We start from the raw sequence: 16,878 nt of genomic DNA on the forward strand, positions 1-16,878 counted from the left end.
AGTGCCTCTCTCTTGGCTGGACCTGGCACTCAGAGCCCTCCCCGTCCTGGGAAGGCTGCCTGGGCCACAGCTGTGTGCTTCCTCACCCACCTCCAACTGTTCTTGACCCGGGGCCAGAATGCCTTCCCTCCTAACTCCCAGGCGCCCCTCCACCTCCAGTAGCCCCATGACTCCCAAGAGACTCCTTTCTGCACCCCAGCTGTGATTGGTTCCAGGGAAGACCTGAGACCCGAGTCACCCAGCGGCCAGAGGTCAAGCTGGAGGATGGGGTGGGAGGCCTCAGAGAAGCCCTGGGGGACAGCATGTTCTGACCGGCCAGGGTGAGCTAGTCACGAGAGTTTCCAAAGCTGCGAGGCCATCAAAGCAGGAAAACACCTGACACCCTGGACCTGGACTGGCCCCATCACCCCCACCTCACTCGAGTCACCCCATTCCCAGGCGAGCCCTGAGTTCCCCCTCCCCCGTGCAGCTGCTGTGGGGGTATTTATAGCTCGAGCGAGCGTGAGGGGCAAGGACACACGCTTTATTTCGGAAGTGATAATTCCAGTTCCAGGTGGATGAACCCTGGAGAACCCAGCATCCCTTCCCCCACTCAACTGTCACGGCCAGGGCACCCCCGACAACACATCTCCCACCCAGCCCACCTAGAAATGGCTTCTTAGTCTTGAGAACGTGGGCCAAAGGAGTGGGGCTGTTCTTTCAAATTCCTTCGTCGGTTTTTCAGACCTCAGGCTGCACCCCACCAACACTACATCCCCTTGCCCGGTCACCCCTTGACCGAAGGGGGGCGTTTAGAGCTCCAGTCCCTTTCCGGGAGGAGGGAGCGCGGCGCGGCGCTGACCTCTAGTGGTCGCGGCTGGTAGTGCAGAACCGAGGCGGCCGCTGGCGCTCGCACCCTCTCCCTCCCCAGGCCCAATTCCCCGGCCCGACCGGGAAGGAAGCCCCGAAACTGGCTTCTCGGCGCCTCTTTGTGCGAAGATCGCGCCTGCCAATGCAGGCATCTGTGGGCAGCTGCGCCACTGCCAAACTAGGAACCCCGGGGGTGGGGGGTAGAGTTCGGTCTCGCTCGGCACCTGTCCACATTCCCGACCGCGGCACAGGGCCAGGTACGCAGCTGGTGTCGTCTGTTCATCGAATATTGGTGAAGCACCTGCCAGGCCAGAGAGGAGAGGACATGCCCCACCCACCGCGGGGGCTTCCAGGCTAGTCCTGGGGCCTGACCATGTACCTTGCAAAGCAGCATGAACAGTGAGAAACACCCGACTGTGAAAGCGCAGAGGATCCGGGTCGGGGATGGGGGTCAGGCAAGCCCGTGGAGGAGGCGAAGATCTGAAAGACAAGTAGAAGTCAGCTCCCACGGGGGAGCGGAGAAAGGCACTCCCGCCAAGGGTGAGCGATGGCTGGGGCACAGCCAGAGCAAGCGCTTTGCACCTGTGACCTGCCCGGCAGCGGCCTGGAGGGTGCGGGAGGCCCCCGCGCCTCGGGGTGCAATGGCTGATTGGGCAATAGGGATCTGACCTGTTGGCTAATTGGCAGCCTTGATTGGATCTCCAGATGTGCCAGGGATGGGGGCCGCCGACCCCCCCCCACCCCCGCAGATGCAGTGCCCCCTGGGAGCAGGCCTGGGGCCTGGGCCGCTCTCTCCTAGGGTTTCTCCAGGCTGCGATACTTCTTGCGGAGTACGGACACGGGGTCTTTGAAGAGTACAGGGTCCAGACGGAGGCGAGAGGAAACCAGGGGCATGTAGCCAAACTCCTCTGCCATCTGATTGATGCAGTCCTGGGCTGGCGGCTGCTGTTCCGAGGCCCCAGGCGCCTAAGGGGGAGGGGAAATGGGTTGGAGGTCTTTTCTCCTCCTTCTGGACCCACCCTCATGCCCCCATACCCTGCAGCAATAAAGGATTCTGATTAGACAGGAAATCCCTTCCCCTCCTAGTGCCAACCTGGATCCTCACCAGTGGAGGCCTAGCCTCTGGATGCTGCTTCCCATAGGGCACCTTGATAGGGGGCAGCTTGGTGACAGCTGCTACTAGGAAGTTCATCAGGACATCCACACAGGTGGGTGCTTCATCTGCCAGGGTTCTCAGAAACTTGGGCAGGGAGTGGGTGAAGAGGGTGTGATAATACCTGCGCAAGAGGAGATGACAGGGAGAGGCTGCAGCCTAATTCACCACCACCCCTCCCTGCCAGGCCCCAATCTCTCCCAACCTCACTCTCCCTTTGACTTCAATCCCCACGCCTTCTTTAGAAACCCCTGCTCCCATCTCAGCCCTGGCCACCTCAGAGAGCCCACACCAGAAATACAAACCTCTACTCTGCTGTGCTCTGTGGTTTGTCTACAGCAAATGGTGTGTACTCCCTGCCCCCATCCCTTCCAGCTCCTTGGGGCACCCACCCCTGGGCTCTGAGGTCTGAACTTGGCCAGAATGAGGTGGGGGATCAACTGGTTCCAAGGCCACTTAACATGGCAGGCCCCAAAGACCAGCCTCAGGAAGTCTGTGGATTAACCAGACTGATACTGCTCTGGGTGAGCCTTGCCTCTGAGAGAACAACCTAGGCCCACCCTGCAGACCTTAGGGGTATTTTTCACTCTGCTAAGAATTCCCTGCAGAGCTCCTAGGGAAGTCTATCAGAGGTTCCAGGTTACACATAATTAGTTTAAACACATCTCAGCAATCCCTCTAAAGGGGCCTCCCAGAATTCAGTCCCTACCCCAAAGACAGGCCCTTCAATCAACTTCTGGAAGGACTGGAACAGTCCCCAGCTCATCACACACACATTTATAAAGCTTTAGGACCGGGACGCCTGAGTGGCTCAGTGGTTGAGCGTCTGCCTTCGGCTCAGGGGCATGATCCTGGAGTTCCAGGATCAAATCCCACATTGGGGTCCCTGAAGGGAGCCTCCTTCTCCCTCTGCCTGTCTCTGCCTTCTCTCTGTGTCTCTCATGAATAAATAAAATCCTTTAAAAAAAAAAAAAAAGCTTTAGGACCATTCTCTTATCACCACCATCACCAAACCAAACCCAAATCTGTAAGCTCTACAAGACTCTATTTAAAATAACACTAGCTACCATTTGTTGACCATCTGTGCACCAAGGCCTTCATAGGGTTTTCTCATTTGATTATCACATCAGCCCTGTGAGATGAAAACATTCTACAGATAAGGAAACTGAGCCTCACAAGAGGTGAGTCGACTTGCCCATCACACAACTGGGATGTGGCGGATCTGGGCCTTGAACCTGGGTCTCTGAGCTCTAGGTTGACTGCTGTGTTCACTCTCACGCCACCCTGCTCATGATTCAAAGAGGGCGGGGTCTCTGGCCCTCTGCTCCCAGAGCCAGGGCTGCCACCTGTACCTGTGGTAGAAGGCAGCTGATGTGAGAACCATGGAGAACTCGTTGGTCCTCTCAGCCGTGTAGCCCCAGCCACCCTGGGCCTCATCCCAGAAGTGACTCCACGTCAGAAAGCCCACCATCCGCTCAGGGAAGCTCTGCCACACTGCAAAAGCAAAGTCCACCTGGAGAGACATTTAAGTGAGGTATGAGGAGGGACTTCCCCACCAGCTGGGAACAAGATACGGAGGCAACAGGACGCCTGGGTGGCTCAGGGGTTGAGCGTCTCCCTTTGGCTCAGGTCTGATCCTGGAGTCCTGGGATCGAGTCCCACATGGGGTTCTCTGCAGGGAGCCTGCTTCTCCCTCTGCCTGTGTCTCTGCCTCTCTCTGTGTCTTTCATGAATAAATAAAATCTTAAAAAAAAAAAAAAAAAGAGGCAAGGCCAGCCTGGCAGAGGGGACTCAGAGGAGAGGAGACAGGAGCATGAGTTTCCAGGAGTGCTGGGGGCGGGGGTGGGGTGCCCATCTAGGAGCTAGGAACAATGCTTTCTCAGCTGGAGCTGAGAACTGTCTTCAAGAGTCTGCTGAAAGCTTCCAGAGATTGCTAAGGAGGAGGCTGATTGGCTCCCTTGAGTGGTGTCTACAGTTGGAAGCTGCACCTCTATGCTGGCACCTCGATGCTCCTCCCTGCTCTGGGGACCCGAGGGGCTGCCCGGGCCCTCTGGCTCTGTCCCCGCCACACACTGGGCTCCTTGCGGCCTGTCCTCACCTCACTTGTGGTAAGACTGCTGTGTGCATCGAGGCTGAGGATGGCATCAGTGCTGATGGCTCGGTGAGGGAAGAAGCGATCACTGACCTGTAGTGGGGGGGAGGTGAGGCCAACTCAGCCGTGGGAACACTCCCCAGCCTCCCACGGTGCCCGTCTAAATATCTGCTGTGCAGAGCCCCTGCACACGTGGTGTAGAAGGCAGGGCAGTGGAAGCAGCCTGGCTGCCTGGAACTGGGACCTGGAACTCGCTGCAGCTCTCTGCACTTCAATTTCCCCCTTGGTAAAATGGGGCAGATGGTATCTAGGGGCCCTTCTAGTTCTGACACCTCAGGATTCCTCTCGTCACATGACATGTTCACCTCAGCCCTGGGAGGGGTTGTCAGACATCCTTCATTTGAAGGAAAGGCATCCAGATAGATGAAGGGACTTGCCCAGAACCACGCAGCAGGCAGGTGGCTCATCCCATCCCGGGTTCTCAGAAGCCACCCTCCTCTGGCTCGACTGGCTGCCATCTGTCCTCATTTCCTCAAGATCCCACGTTTCTCCTCTAGCTCATCCAAGACAGCCAACACACTCCCTCTGCCTTCTCTCATCACATAAAACGCCAGTTCTCTGGAAGCACAATCCACAGGGGCCAGGGATGGAAGCGGATCATTTCTACTGGGCCTGTAGCTGAGACCACGACAGACAGCCCACCACCCACTCCAGAAAGCTCTGCCACACCCACACGGTGCAAGCAAAGTCCACCCTGGGGAGATACTTAAGTGAGTCATGAGGAGGGACTTCCCAGCCAGCTTCAAGCCTGATGGAAGTTCAGATTTGGCTCAGGCTCAAGCAAAGCACCCTGTGTGTGCCCTCCCGGTTCCCCCACATGCAGGGGCTGGAGCCCTCCCTCCGCGCCCCTCCCCACTCCTCACCTTCCTCTGCCCGGCCAGGACTGTCAAGGGCACTGTTGTCTTGGGCCACCTGGGTGGAAGTGGCTTCTCACTGCTCCAGAGAACCAAGATCTAGGAGGAAGAGGGGGTGTATTGGGGAGTCTGGGAGAGTTTAGTTGGAGCCAAGGCCCTCTCTTCACTGCCCTGTTTTTGCCTCTGGGCTTCTGGAAGGTTCCCGGTGACAGGAAGGTAGCTACCTATAGCATCAGAACTGGAGAGAGTCAGTTGTGGTGGCTCCTGGCCTGGGCCCTGACCCCTCGCTCCATCCCCATCTTCCCTCAGAGGCTTTCTTTCTCTTCTGCTCCTTCATAGCATTGGCTGCTCAGCTCAGATGTCCCATCTGTGGAGCTGCTCTGTCTGTCCTGGGCTGAGGGCTGAGCTAAGTGCTTCCCTCCACTGTGAGTCCTCTCAAGAGTCTATGTGGCTCCTCTGGAAGTGGGATTTGACAGCTTGTGCCAGGAAATGCTAACTGAATCTGAATCTGGGGCGGAAACCTTTCTGGCTTTTTCTCTGCATCCTCAGCATCAAGCCCACGGCTTGGGTGGGCTTGATGACTGACGGGTGAGTGCGTGAATGCATGTGTGTTTACCTCTCCAGCCTCCCCAAGGGGTACCTGCTTTTTAGATGATTTCATCAGTTTCCACGAGGGATGGAGGGAGGGGCGGAGGGGGAGGAAAGGAATAAGAACCCTGGGACTTAGAGGAAGGCAGTGATGGCACTTGAAAGCCCCTCCCGTGTCTCCCCCCCCGCCAAATGTGTGGTTACGCTTGAGGTCTCCATGTCTTTCCCTTGCCCCCACCCTGGATCCCAGGACCCCGGCTGGAAAAGGGGACAGACCTGGGCACAGTGCTGGGAGCCTGCCACCGCCTGGATGAGCTTCAGCGGGGGCTGGCCTGGGGCCCCCACCCAGATCAGGGCGCTGAACCGGCCCACAGGCCGAGAGCCTGGGGGAATGAGACACAGGCTGTTAGGGGAGGAGGGGACAGGACCCCCGAGGAGGGACCTGAGCTGGGGACTCCAGGAGCCAGGAGAGACGCTGGAGAATCAGGGAGGGGTTGGCAGGGCTCTATATGGATGAGGCTGGAAAGAGTTGGTGAGGGGACTTCAAGGTGTCCCCTCCCGAGGGCATACCCCGTTGTAGGTGGTAGAATGGGAAGTCTGAGGGGCTTGTGGAAAACGTGGGCAGGGCCAGGAGGGCGCCTGGGGGGCTGTTCCACAGTAGCGAAGGGTGAGCAGATGCTCCGAAGATCCGGTCCTGAATGATCTGTGAAAGGAGAGAGGGCTGTGCTGAGGGAGTGGCCGGTGTGGCCGAGGGCAGGGTCGGGGAAGTGTGGACCTGGGAGCCCCCCTGCCCCCCTTCCGGCTCCTGCGAGGGCAGCAGCTGCATCCCTGTCCGAAGGGTTTAGGTCCAGAAGTCCAGAGTGGGGGACACTCGGTGATGGTGTCAGGAGGCGGCAGATGGTGGTGAGCTTGCTGCCCCCCTTCCCTTCCTCACTCACGGCAGATGTTGCTAACAAGTCGTGAGATTCTTTCCAGACCCAGACTCCCCTTTAACACAGCATCCCAGGCAGCCGCTGCCCATCACCTGGGCTGCCAACTTGGCACGTGCTTCGGAATCTATTGGCCAGAGCTGTACCCTCTGCTGATGGGGAAACTGAGGCAAAGTGTGGAAGAGTGAAGAGGGAACTTGTCCAAGAGCTCAGAGCCAAGTCTCAGATTCATCCCAGAAGCCTCTTCAAGGGGGAAGGAAGTCCAAACAGCGGGGAGCAGTGTGGAGAGGGAACCGGGCTGAGGCAGGAGCCCAGCACCAAGGCCCCCATCATGGAGGTCCCCCTCACCTCCAGAGTGGTGTGGATGACTTTCTCCACTGAGGAGAAGTAGGCATCCCACAGAAACTGGGTCTGCTGACGCAGGGCAAGGACCCTTGTGGGGGGCATCTCCTGGAGGGCAGCAAGGACCTGAGGCACAGAGGGAGGAAGGAGAAGGCACGGGGCCCTGTAAGGCTCTGACTCTGAAGAGGGAGCACCTCGGTGGGAGGTCTGGGAACCAGAAGCTTTCTCCCCACGGTCTTCCACGTGGGTTAGCAGCAGCCACCCTTGGCCAAGTCCCAGGTAACTTAGCAATTAAGAGTTCAAGGGTCACACACAGCTGGCCCTAGATGTCACTTAGTAGCTGTGTGACGGTGGACAAACTACTCAACCTCTCAGTCTGTGTCTTCATCTGTGAAGTGGGGACGATAACAGTACCTGCCCCATGGGTGGCAGTGGGGAGTAAATTAGATAATCACATTAAGTGCTTAGCATGTGGTAGAGGCTCGGTGACTGGTGGCCGTTATTATTAACAACCATACCGTCCTCACTTCTCAGGGGGTTCAAGCTTATGCATGTTTTTTTATAGCCAGGAGAAATTAGTTTCATCAGCTGGAAAAGGTCACCGTGCATTTTGCTTTTCCTCCCCGGCCTCTATGGAGATACTCAGATTTTGGATCTTTTGTGGCTTTCCCTTGAACTGGTCAAGTCATGGGCTGGTCCCACAGACATCATCTGGTCTAACTTATCCTGTTGTACAGATTGGGAAACTGAGGCTAGGAAAGGCTCAGGACTTGCTCTGAGAACTGTCAGGAGTCTCTGCCTCTCTCTGAGCCTATGGGAGCCCCAGAGGCTTGGGGATTGGAGCAAAACCATCAATATACACGTAGAGTGAGGACTGAGCGGAGCCCGGGGGCCGAGATCCCAGGCCCTTTCCCCTCCCCGTGGCCAGGGCCCTGAGCCACCTGAAATGGGAGCCTCTTGTCTGCTACAATGGCAGCCTTGGTCCAATCGATGACTTCGGAGAACGGCAGCTCCCACCGAGGGCTGAGCAGCACAGGGATGCAGCCAGCCTGGGGAAACGGGGCGTCACTGGGGAGCCCAGTCCTGTCCTACACACCTCCCCCTCCCCTAGTTCCAAATTAGCGGCTGCTTCAGTTGGGGGCAAGGGGCAGAGAGGGGAGAAAGTGTTTTCTGGGGCGCTGGGTCATTCTGCAGAGGGTGTGGTGAGCGTGGGTGTAGCAGCTCACTGTGCCTTCCCATCGGCCTGGGCCCACAGTGGCCTGTCAGCTCGGGCGGGGGTGGGGGGGGTGGGGGGGTGGGGGGGGTGGGGAGGATGCCCAGGTTGGGGCTGTACCTGCAGGGCTTGGAGGAAGTGCAAGGCTTCTGGACGGTGGCCAGGGATGACGCAGAAGGTGGCATTGGGTAGCGTTGCCCCAAGGGGGGTCCTAAGGAGGTACAGGAGGGGGTCCTAAACATATGAGGCCTGAGACAGCTGCCCTTCACCCCACCCGGTTCCCTGATGGCCTCCAGTGTCCCCCCTCCAACATTCCCATATTCATAGTGTGCAAGCCCATCACCTGGGGTTCATATGTCAGCAAACACTCATGCATGCACACAACCACGCACTGAACCTGGACACAGACACCAGCTTCACACCTGCCCCTCACCCACGGTGGCCTAGGAGGCGGGAGCCCTGGGTTCTAGTTCTGCCTCTGCACTCCCGGGTTCAGGCATCTCCCCCTGCTCTTCTCTGGACCTCGGTTTCCTCACGTGCAAAATGGGAGGTGGTGGGAGCCGCTGTTCCCAAGGCCTGTCTGACGCGGAGAGGCACGGTCTGCCCGCCCACTGCTCTGCCCCACGCAGATTCTCGGGCAGCCCTCACCTGAGTGGCCTCCTGCCCTGCTTCCCACCCCCCCATCCCGGGAGCCCAGGCCCATGAAAGGCTCTTCTGTCAGGAGGTGGGCTGGGCCCCCAGCCTGGAACCGCACAGGAAGCCACTGCCCAGAGGCCCCCTCGCCCAGAGGACAGGCCTCCTCTGTTCCTCCCACCTTCTTCCCCCAACCCCAGGGCCACACTCAGACTGTGTGTGTTTGTGGGGGGAAGGGTTTGAATCCCAGCCTCCTGAGAGCCCCTCCCTGGGACTGCCCACCCAGGGAAGCAGTGCCCAGGACATAGCTCCTGGGAGGTGCGGGGAGGGCGTGGAGGGAGCGGGACTCCTGGACTCACAGGCCTGCTCAGAGTGGGACTGATGAACAGAGCCCTCCTCAGCTACAGCCTCCCTGGCCTGCGTCTGAACCATTGAACAGATGGAGAAACTGAGTCTCAGAGAGACCCAAGGACTCCAGCTTAGGGTCTCAGAAAGGGTAAAGGCAGAGCTGGAACTAGAACCAGGTAGGCTAACTCCCGCCCCTGGGTTATTTGAACTACCCCGGAACTGCGGCTCAGGGGCGTCCCAGGGGTTGTCTCCTGCCTTCTGTCTGCTGCTCAGGTGGTCACCAGGCTTCTCCCGGAAGAAGCCACATATTAAACACCAGGACTTTCTCTACTGCTTTGGTGCCACAGCACCAGCCGGTCACAGCCCTCCTCCCCTCCCCAACAAAGCCCTAAGTTCAAGGCTACTGAGAACCCAGAGACAAAGCGCTTTCTGAATAAACTGTACTCATCGGTCCTCCGTAACCTCCACTGTTCTGGACTCTGTGTCTCTGCACATGTGCCCCCAGCCTGGAGCACCCCTCTCTGCCTTATGGCCCAGGGAATTCCTCCTACTGGTTCTTTTTCTTTTTAATATTTTATTATTTATTCATGAGATACAGAGAGAGAGAGAGGCAGAGACACAGGCAGAGGGAGAAGCAGGCTCCATGCAGGGAGCCCGACGTGGGACTCGATCCCAGGACTCCAGGATCACGCCCTGGGCTGAAGGCGGCGCTAAACTGCTGCACCACCCAGGCTGCCCCCTCCTACTGGTTCTTAAGGTCTAAGCCCAAACCTCACCTTCTCTGGGAAGCCCGCCTTGATCTTCCCAGAGATGGCTCCCTCCTCTCTGCTCCCACAGCCTCCGTGTGCGCTCAGCAAGAGTGAGCCCTGCCGACCTTCACAGAGCACCATTCTAAGTGCTTTACATGTGTGCACGCCCTCACTCACTGTCACAGCACTCCCTCAGAGACCGGGGGCCTACGCGGTTAGTCCTCTGCTTTACAGATGAGGGAACGGAGGCCTAGAGAGGCCTCGCAGCTCCCAAGTAGAGGGGCCAGCAAGGCAGCTTGCAGCAGGTCTCTGCGTAACAACGTGGATCCCAACTGGTGACTTGCCTGCCTCTCCCAAAACACGGAGCACCCGGGGCCATGTGGTCCTCACCTCAGCATCCCCGGGGTCTCGTGGAGCCCCTGGCAGAGACAGGGCAGGTAGTGGCTGCTTGGTGTGCAATAAAGGATGGGCCCGGGACCAGTGGGCCAAATGTCTGAAAGGTCAGTCTCAGCACCAATCCTAGTAATGGGTCTGGATGAGAGTGGCCAGCGGGTGGCCTTGGGAGATGCTGAGATCCCCGTCGGCGAAGGCAAATAAGCAGAGCTGATGAGCACCTGCCTTTGTATGTTTGCCTGCGTGTGTGTTATGGAGGGGACACCACAGTACCTGCCAATGAAGTCTCAGGGTTCGGTCACCATATAAGGTGTTGTCACAGACTCAGGGCCTCAGCCCCAATGATGGAGTCAGTGTGGCTCCACCATGGCCCCATGGCTCCACTGGGCTCTCTTGTGGCCTGGTTATAGGCAGGGCCACATCGTGACTTCCATGTATCCCAGGCACTTTGGCCTTTGGGGCCCCTCTGCCATAAATAAATTAAATAAATAAATAAATATATATAAATTACATTTGAGGGGCGCCTGGATGGCTCAGTTGGTTGGGCATCTGCCTTCAGCTCAGGTCATGACCCTGGGGTCCTGAGATTGAACCCCATGTCGGGTTCCCTGTCAGTGGGAAGCCTGCTTCTCCCTCTCCCTCTGCTGCTCTCCTTGCTTGTGTAATCTTTCTCTCTCTTAACTAACTAACTAAATAAATAAATACTTCAAAAAAATTACATTTGATAACTTTGTTGATATAAAAACACGCACATTGTGATGCCTGGCTGGCTCAGTCGGTGGAGTGTACAGCTCCTGATCTTGGAATTGTACATCTGAGCCCTATATCAGGTGTAGAGATTACTTAAAAATAAAATCTTGGGGTGCCTGGGTGGCTCAGTCAAACATCTGCCTTTGGCTCAGGTCATGATCCCAGGATGCTGGGATGGAGTCCCCAATCAGGCTCCCTGCTCAACAGGGAGTCTGCTTCTCCTCTGCTCCTCGCCCCCTGCTCGTGCTCTCTCTCTCTCTCTCATGCTTTCTCTTTCTTTTTTTTTAATTTTTATTTATTTATGATAGTCACACAGAGAGAGAGAGAGGAGGCAGAGACACAGGCAGAGGGAGAAGCAGGCTCCATGCACCGGGAGCCCGACGTGGGATTCGATCCCGGGTCTCCAGGATCGTGCCCTGGGCCAAAGGCAGACACCAAACCACTGCGCCACCCAGGGATCCCGCTCTCTCTTTCAAATAAATAAATCTTTAAAAGTAAATAAATAAAAATAAAATCTTAAAAATAAATGAAAACATTAATATTGTATATTAAAGCATTTTCTTCTACTTAAAGGTACATGTTTTTCTTCTGATTTTCAAACAAATGAAAATGTTTTCCTGGGTGCCTGAAAATACCATGGGTCCCAGGCATGGTGCCTCCTATATCCAAATAAGACAAAACAGGGGAAAAAAAAAAAAGACAAAACAGGGAACTTTAAAACATGCATTGAATTTACCTTAAAAAAAAAAAAGCCCAAGTTGGGGAGAGCATATACACTCGTTTGCACACACACAGAGCACTTCAGAAAAGACATGAGAGAAAGTAGAAATGGTGTTTGTCTCCAGGAAGGGAAACTGGGTGGCCAGAGACAGGGGTGGGAGGGAGTTTTACTGTACACCCTTTTGTGCCTTTGGAATTTCATACCATGCGAATGAATCCCCTATTCATAAAAATAAATAAATAACAATTTAAATGGGTGGAGGTTTATTCCAAAGCAACAGGAGACTGTTCACCAAAGGTGGAAAAATATGGGCTTTGGAACCAGAAGTATGGGGTTTAAGCCCAACCCCACTGCTGCCACTACCGCAGCTGCCCCATCAGAAACCCGAGGGAGGCCCTGGTGAATCAAGGAGCTCCTCACCAAGGGGCCTCGGCTGGCTCTCTGAGCCTCAGTTTCCTGTTCCCTGAAATGGGAATAACAATACTTCCCTTGAAGGGTGCTGGAGGGTGCATGACAGTGGCTGGCACAGCACTCAGCCCAGGGCAAGCTCTCCCCACGTGCTCGCTTCCTCCTCCCCCTCTCCCCCTCCTCACCAGCCCAGTGAATGTGGGGCAGTGGCCGTGGGACAGTGGCAGGGACTGTGAATTGCCTCTTTCTCTGGCCAGTACTTGCTTATTCAGGCCACCTTCTGGGGGCTCCCCTGTGGCTGGTGGCCTCTGTCTCTTACTCTGTCCCTCCACTGTCTGGCTGGATCAGGCAGCTGGCTGACACCTCCGGAGAACCTAACCTCAAGCTACTCCAGAGACTACAGGCCTGTCCCTTGCAGGTGGGCTGAGGCCAGACACAGCTTCTGAAAGTTCAGAGGACAGAGGCTGCAGGCATTGCACCTGGGACAGAAACTCATCAACAATGACTCTCAGGGGGTGGCCCACAGCAGTTTGAAAGCCTTGACCAATTCTGGCTAATTTGGGATCGATCTGTAAACACTCAGTGAGTCAACAATTCACCTACTATACGCAGCTCCCTAACTTCCAGCTTCTCAAAGAAGTTCAGACTGAAATAGCTTTCAGATTCACCAGTCACCAGCTGCAGAGAACGGGAATTAAAGTGAGCTGAAGGAACTTCCTATAAGCAAGAATAGCTAAGAGCCTAATCAGAAACTTGAGGGGGGGCCCGTGGTGAGCCAGAGAAACTTGTTCACTGACCATAAGTCCTGTCTGAGCTCCAAGCCTCAGGTGCCTGGGGCGGGGGGGAGGGGGGATCCCTGACTTTTCAGATCATGCCAGGACACCTACTAAGAATGCATCTCCGCAGAAGGGCCTGGGGGCCAAGGAGACAACATTGCATTCCTACCCCTGGCTGTGGGGCTCCCTGGAGGCCATGTGCCTTCAGGAGGTAGAGGGATTGCATTCCCGTGGGAGCCCTCTGGCTGAGAGAAGCCCCTGAGAAGCAGAGGCAAAAATGGAGCTTGGCCACGTGAAGAATTCCTAGTGGGGAGGTGGAGCTGAGAATAGCCCGTGTTGTTCTAGCAGAGCACAGGGGGATACCTGAGGGAGGGAGCAAGGGAAGGACACCAGAGTGACAGGTTCCAACTCAGGTCTGCCCCAGAGATGAAGCAGGAACACTCGGCCGCTCGGGCCCTGGACAACCTCAAAAGGCCTTGAGATCCTGTCTGCCCAACCAGCCTTTGGACACCTCCGGCCTTCCAGGGGGGGGGTGCAGAAGGGTTGGGGTGCTTAGGGGTTAACTGGTTTATCACCTGAGGTCACTCCAACTAACCCAGGGAGAGGAATTTCTGAACAACTCTCCCTGTCCCATAGGCCACCATGCCCCTTCCATGTCTCCAGGCAGCTGCGCTGATGGGAAGTTCTCCTGTAGGTCTGACCTCATTCATATTTGCTGTTTCCTTAAGGGATTAATCCCCCAAATTAGATACAAGAGTGGCTTCCATCGGAGACCAGTCCTTAATCACCATGGCTCTGAGGCATTTGATGGGTTGATCATAAACTCTTGGTTAAAACTCAGAATTCTAAAGCTGACAGCTTTGCCAACAGGCAACTCTGGATTTCAACACTGGCTGTGCTCTTTCTGTCTGGACGGCTTCAGGCAAGTTACTTAACCTCTCTGAGCTTACTGTCTGGTACACAAATGATAGCAGTTAGGATGATTTTATTTTAACCATTATATATAATGTAGCACAGAGTGAACACAAAAGCCGTGTAGGTTAAAATATTAGGAAAGGAGGAATTAGAAGAGGAGAAAAAGTCAATAGGAGTGAGTCATATTTTTGTTTTTACAGATCCCCCAAGGGAGAACTCCAAAACCTACTTTGGACACCTCCTGTGGCAAAATACCATCTTGCTGGTGTTTCTCTGGGTCTACCCTGATTCTTTCCTGCTGCAGCTGAGGCCTAGCTCGTTCTCCCATCCCATCTCAATCCTGCCCTCCACCCAGGCCTCTGGGCTCACCCCCACTGCAGACCCCTCCCAGTCTTCCCCCCCCTCCAGGGTAAAGGTCCACTTACTGCTCGGGTCCACGGTTCTGCTCACAGCGCCCGTCCCAGGGGCAGGCAGGGGAGTCAGCGCCTGCCACGCGCCACCCGCCCCTCTCCTCTGCCAGGGCTAGCAGGGGCACCCCGGGGTGGGGGCTGTGCTGTCGCAGCTGACCAGGTGCCCCACCTCGCAATGGGTGGGCTTCAGGGAGAAGCGGCAGGGCCACATCAAAGCCAGGCCGGAAGGTGTCCACCGCGGGGCTGGCCTTGGCCACCATCGCCTGTCCCGGTGGGAAGGTCTGGGGGCAGAGGGCTGGGTGGAGACTGAGGACCAGCTGGTTCTTTCCCCCATTCCATTGCTGGGGCACCGGGCTGCACTCTCCAGCCGGGGCTTCGGGACCGAGGAGGAGGAGGAGGCAGGCCTCATCAGGGCTGACTGAGTGGTAGCTGGAGCTCTCAATGGAAGCCAGGATCCCGCGCTGAGTGTCAGAGATAGGTCCAGCCACGGGGGACACGAATACCTTGAGGCCACCACCCCTGCACTTGGAGACATTAAAGCAAGCTCCCCAGTCACAGTGGCCGCCACCACGGGGGACTTGAGGAGGTTGAGGGTCATCTTCTGGGAGCTCCCCAGCCTGCGAGAAACTCTGCAGGAGCTCTGCATCCAGCCAGCGGGGCCAGCCTTGGGGGGCACCTGCCCAAGGTCTGGCAGGCACTGCCAGGCGGAGAAGGGGGAAGACTCTCAGGAGGACGAGGAGCCAAGAGGCCAACAGTGCCAGCCAGAGGGCCTTTCTTCTCCACGACTGCATGTGGCCACCCACAGCCAGGGCTGGGGGAAGCAGGAGGAGCAGGGGCTTGAGGGTGAGCCGCTGGAGCTGGAGTCGGCCTTCTAGTTCAGCGCCTTCATTGTACAGATGGGAAGACTGAGGCCCATTGAGAACAGGCTGCCTGTGTAAGGTCAAACGGCAACCACCAGCCAGGCACCGGGAGGCCAGGGAGGACCCGGCTTTCTGGCCTTGCCTTCTTGCAGTCAGGAATCTGCTTCCTTGGCCTTTGGACAAACAAGCCAGGCTTTGCCCCCCCCAGCAAGGCCCCCTGCCCCTGGGCACTGCTCAGGCTGATGCAATCCCTGACCACACTGCAAGGCCACGTCCTTCTGCCCTCCTGGCTGCACCCCCTGACCTTGGCCTCAGCGGAGAGGCGGGCAGTCTGCCAGGCCATGGGGGACCCGTCAGGGCTCTCACAGGAGGTGGCTTGGCCAGGGTGCGGGGCTGGACAGAAGTGGGGCTGGCCTCCCCAATCCTCCCCCTGCCTCAGCAGCCCCTCAGTAGCCCTGGCTGCCCCTGTGCCCACTGGTGAGCACTCCTGGGCTCTGGGCCCTGCGGCTGGAGCTAAAATTAGACCCCGTGCCCCATGTGGGCTCTCAGGGTCAGCTGAGGTCAAGGCCTGGGTGCAGCCGTGCCCCCTGCCTGGGGGGGCTGGGAGTGCTCTGGATCCCTAGTCCTCTCCCACCCTGCCCCTGTCCCCCAGCCTAGGCAGCTCGGCCCCTCCTCCCCCACCCCCTAGCAGCTGGGCCTGCACCCTCAGACTTAGATGAGCTATCACGGTGCAGACACCGGGACCTGGTCCCAAGCCCCTGTCCCATAACCCTAAGCCCTGCTGGTGTCTCCTCCCGCTCCCTCTCAGGGCAGCATCTGGCCGGACTAGATCTCTTTCCCAGCCTGGCTCCTCCCCTGCCAGCTCTGATTCGTTCCTGCCTGGGAGGCAGGGTCTCCACTTAACCCCTTCCAAACCAGTTTCCTCACTGGCCAATAATCCTCTTGAGCGGGACCCACACCTCACAGTTTGCCTAATTCACACATCAACCCTCCAAGGCAGAGGTTTATCACCGTCTTTTTTTTTTTTTTTTTTAACAAGTGAGAGTAGTGAAACTCAGAGAGGACTGGTACTTTCCGAAGATGACTAAGATGTGACAGGGCAGGGATTTGAAACCTGAACTCCTGACTCTATTCCTGGGTGCTCCCCACAGGTATGAGTGTGGGGAGTCTGTGTCAGTCAGCAGATGAGAGAGTCCACAGATGAGAAAGTGAGGTGTGAAGTGGGGGAAGGGAGTAGGTGGGATGGGGTGGGTGGCATTGGGTAAGATGCTTTCAACCATTCCCAGGTTTAGTCCCTCCTCCATCAACATCGCCCACCAAATCTCATTTCAGGCCCACTCCCGGCCCCTCTCACTCAGGTGCCCAGGTCTGCACTTGTCTGGAGCTCTGCAGGGAAGGTCTTTTTTTTTTTTTTTTTAAGATTTTATTTATTTATTCATGAGAGACACACACAGAGAGAGGCAGAGACATAGGCAAAGGGAGAAGCAGCCTTCCTGTGGGGAGTCCAATGAGGGACTTGGTCCCAGGACCCTGGGATCACGACTTGAGCCAAAGGCAGATGCTCAACCACTGAGCCACCCCGTGGAAGGTCTTGATGCTCACCCTCCAGTCCATGTGGTTCTGCCTGGCATTGAACTTGGCTAACCATCCACAGCCATTGAGGGGTTCCCCTGCTCAGTTCCTTGGTCTGTGCTCTGTAGGGGGAGGGGGTCAGGAATAGGTGATGTCACCCGCTGAACAATTGCTGAGGTGAAAGGGGGACACAGACCCTGGCTGCCAGGAGTCTCAGTCTGTTGGGGGAGGCTGCATGGAATCGGCCAGCCTAGAGTGAACTC

General features: G+C 56.8%; 1 protein-coding gene across 4 annotated transcripts; it reads right to left on the reverse strand.

Moving 5' to 3' along the window:
- Positions 1 to 502: 502 nt before the first annotated feature.
- On the reverse strand, positions 503 to 15,893 carry EXTL1 (exostosin like glycosyltransferase 1). 4 transcript variants are annotated; one of them, XR_012031673.1, is made up of 12 exons: positions 14,199 to 15,889; positions 8,201 to 8,291; positions 7,809 to 7,916; positions 6,874 to 6,993; positions 6,167 to 6,299; positions 5,873 to 5,979; positions 5,018 to 5,107; positions 4,101 to 4,187; positions 3,355 to 3,515; positions 1,943 to 2,126; positions 1,519 to 1,815; positions 503 to 1,329 (listed from the first exon to the last, which is right to left on the reverse strand). XR_012031673.1 is itself a non-coding variant. In XM_072827704.1 (11 exons), the coding sequence occupies exons 1-11, from the start codon at positions 14,972 to 14,974 to the stop codon at positions 1,645 to 1,647; spliced, it is 2,028 nt and encodes a 675-aa protein (XP_072683805.1). In that variant the 5' UTR covers positions 14,975 to 15,889; the 3' UTR covers positions 503 to 1,644. The 4 variants fall into 4 exon arrangements, 3 of the variants coding, with proteins under 3 accessions (XP_072683805.1, XP_072683806.1, XP_072683807.1); XM_072827704.1 differs by having other exon boundaries at positions 503 to 1,815; XM_072827705.1 differs by having other exon boundaries at positions 503 to 1,815; positions 1,955 to 2,126; positions 14,199 to 15,886.
- Between the last annotated feature and the right edge of the window lie 985 nt (positions 15,894 to 16,878).

Source organism: Canis lupus, chromosome 5, assembly GCF_048164855.1.
Source record: "Canis lupus baileyi chromosome 5, mCanLup2.hap1, whole genome shotgun sequence".
NCBI classification, from domain to species: domain Eukaryota; kingdom Metazoa; phylum Chordata; class Mammalia; order Carnivora; family Canidae; genus Canis; species Canis lupus.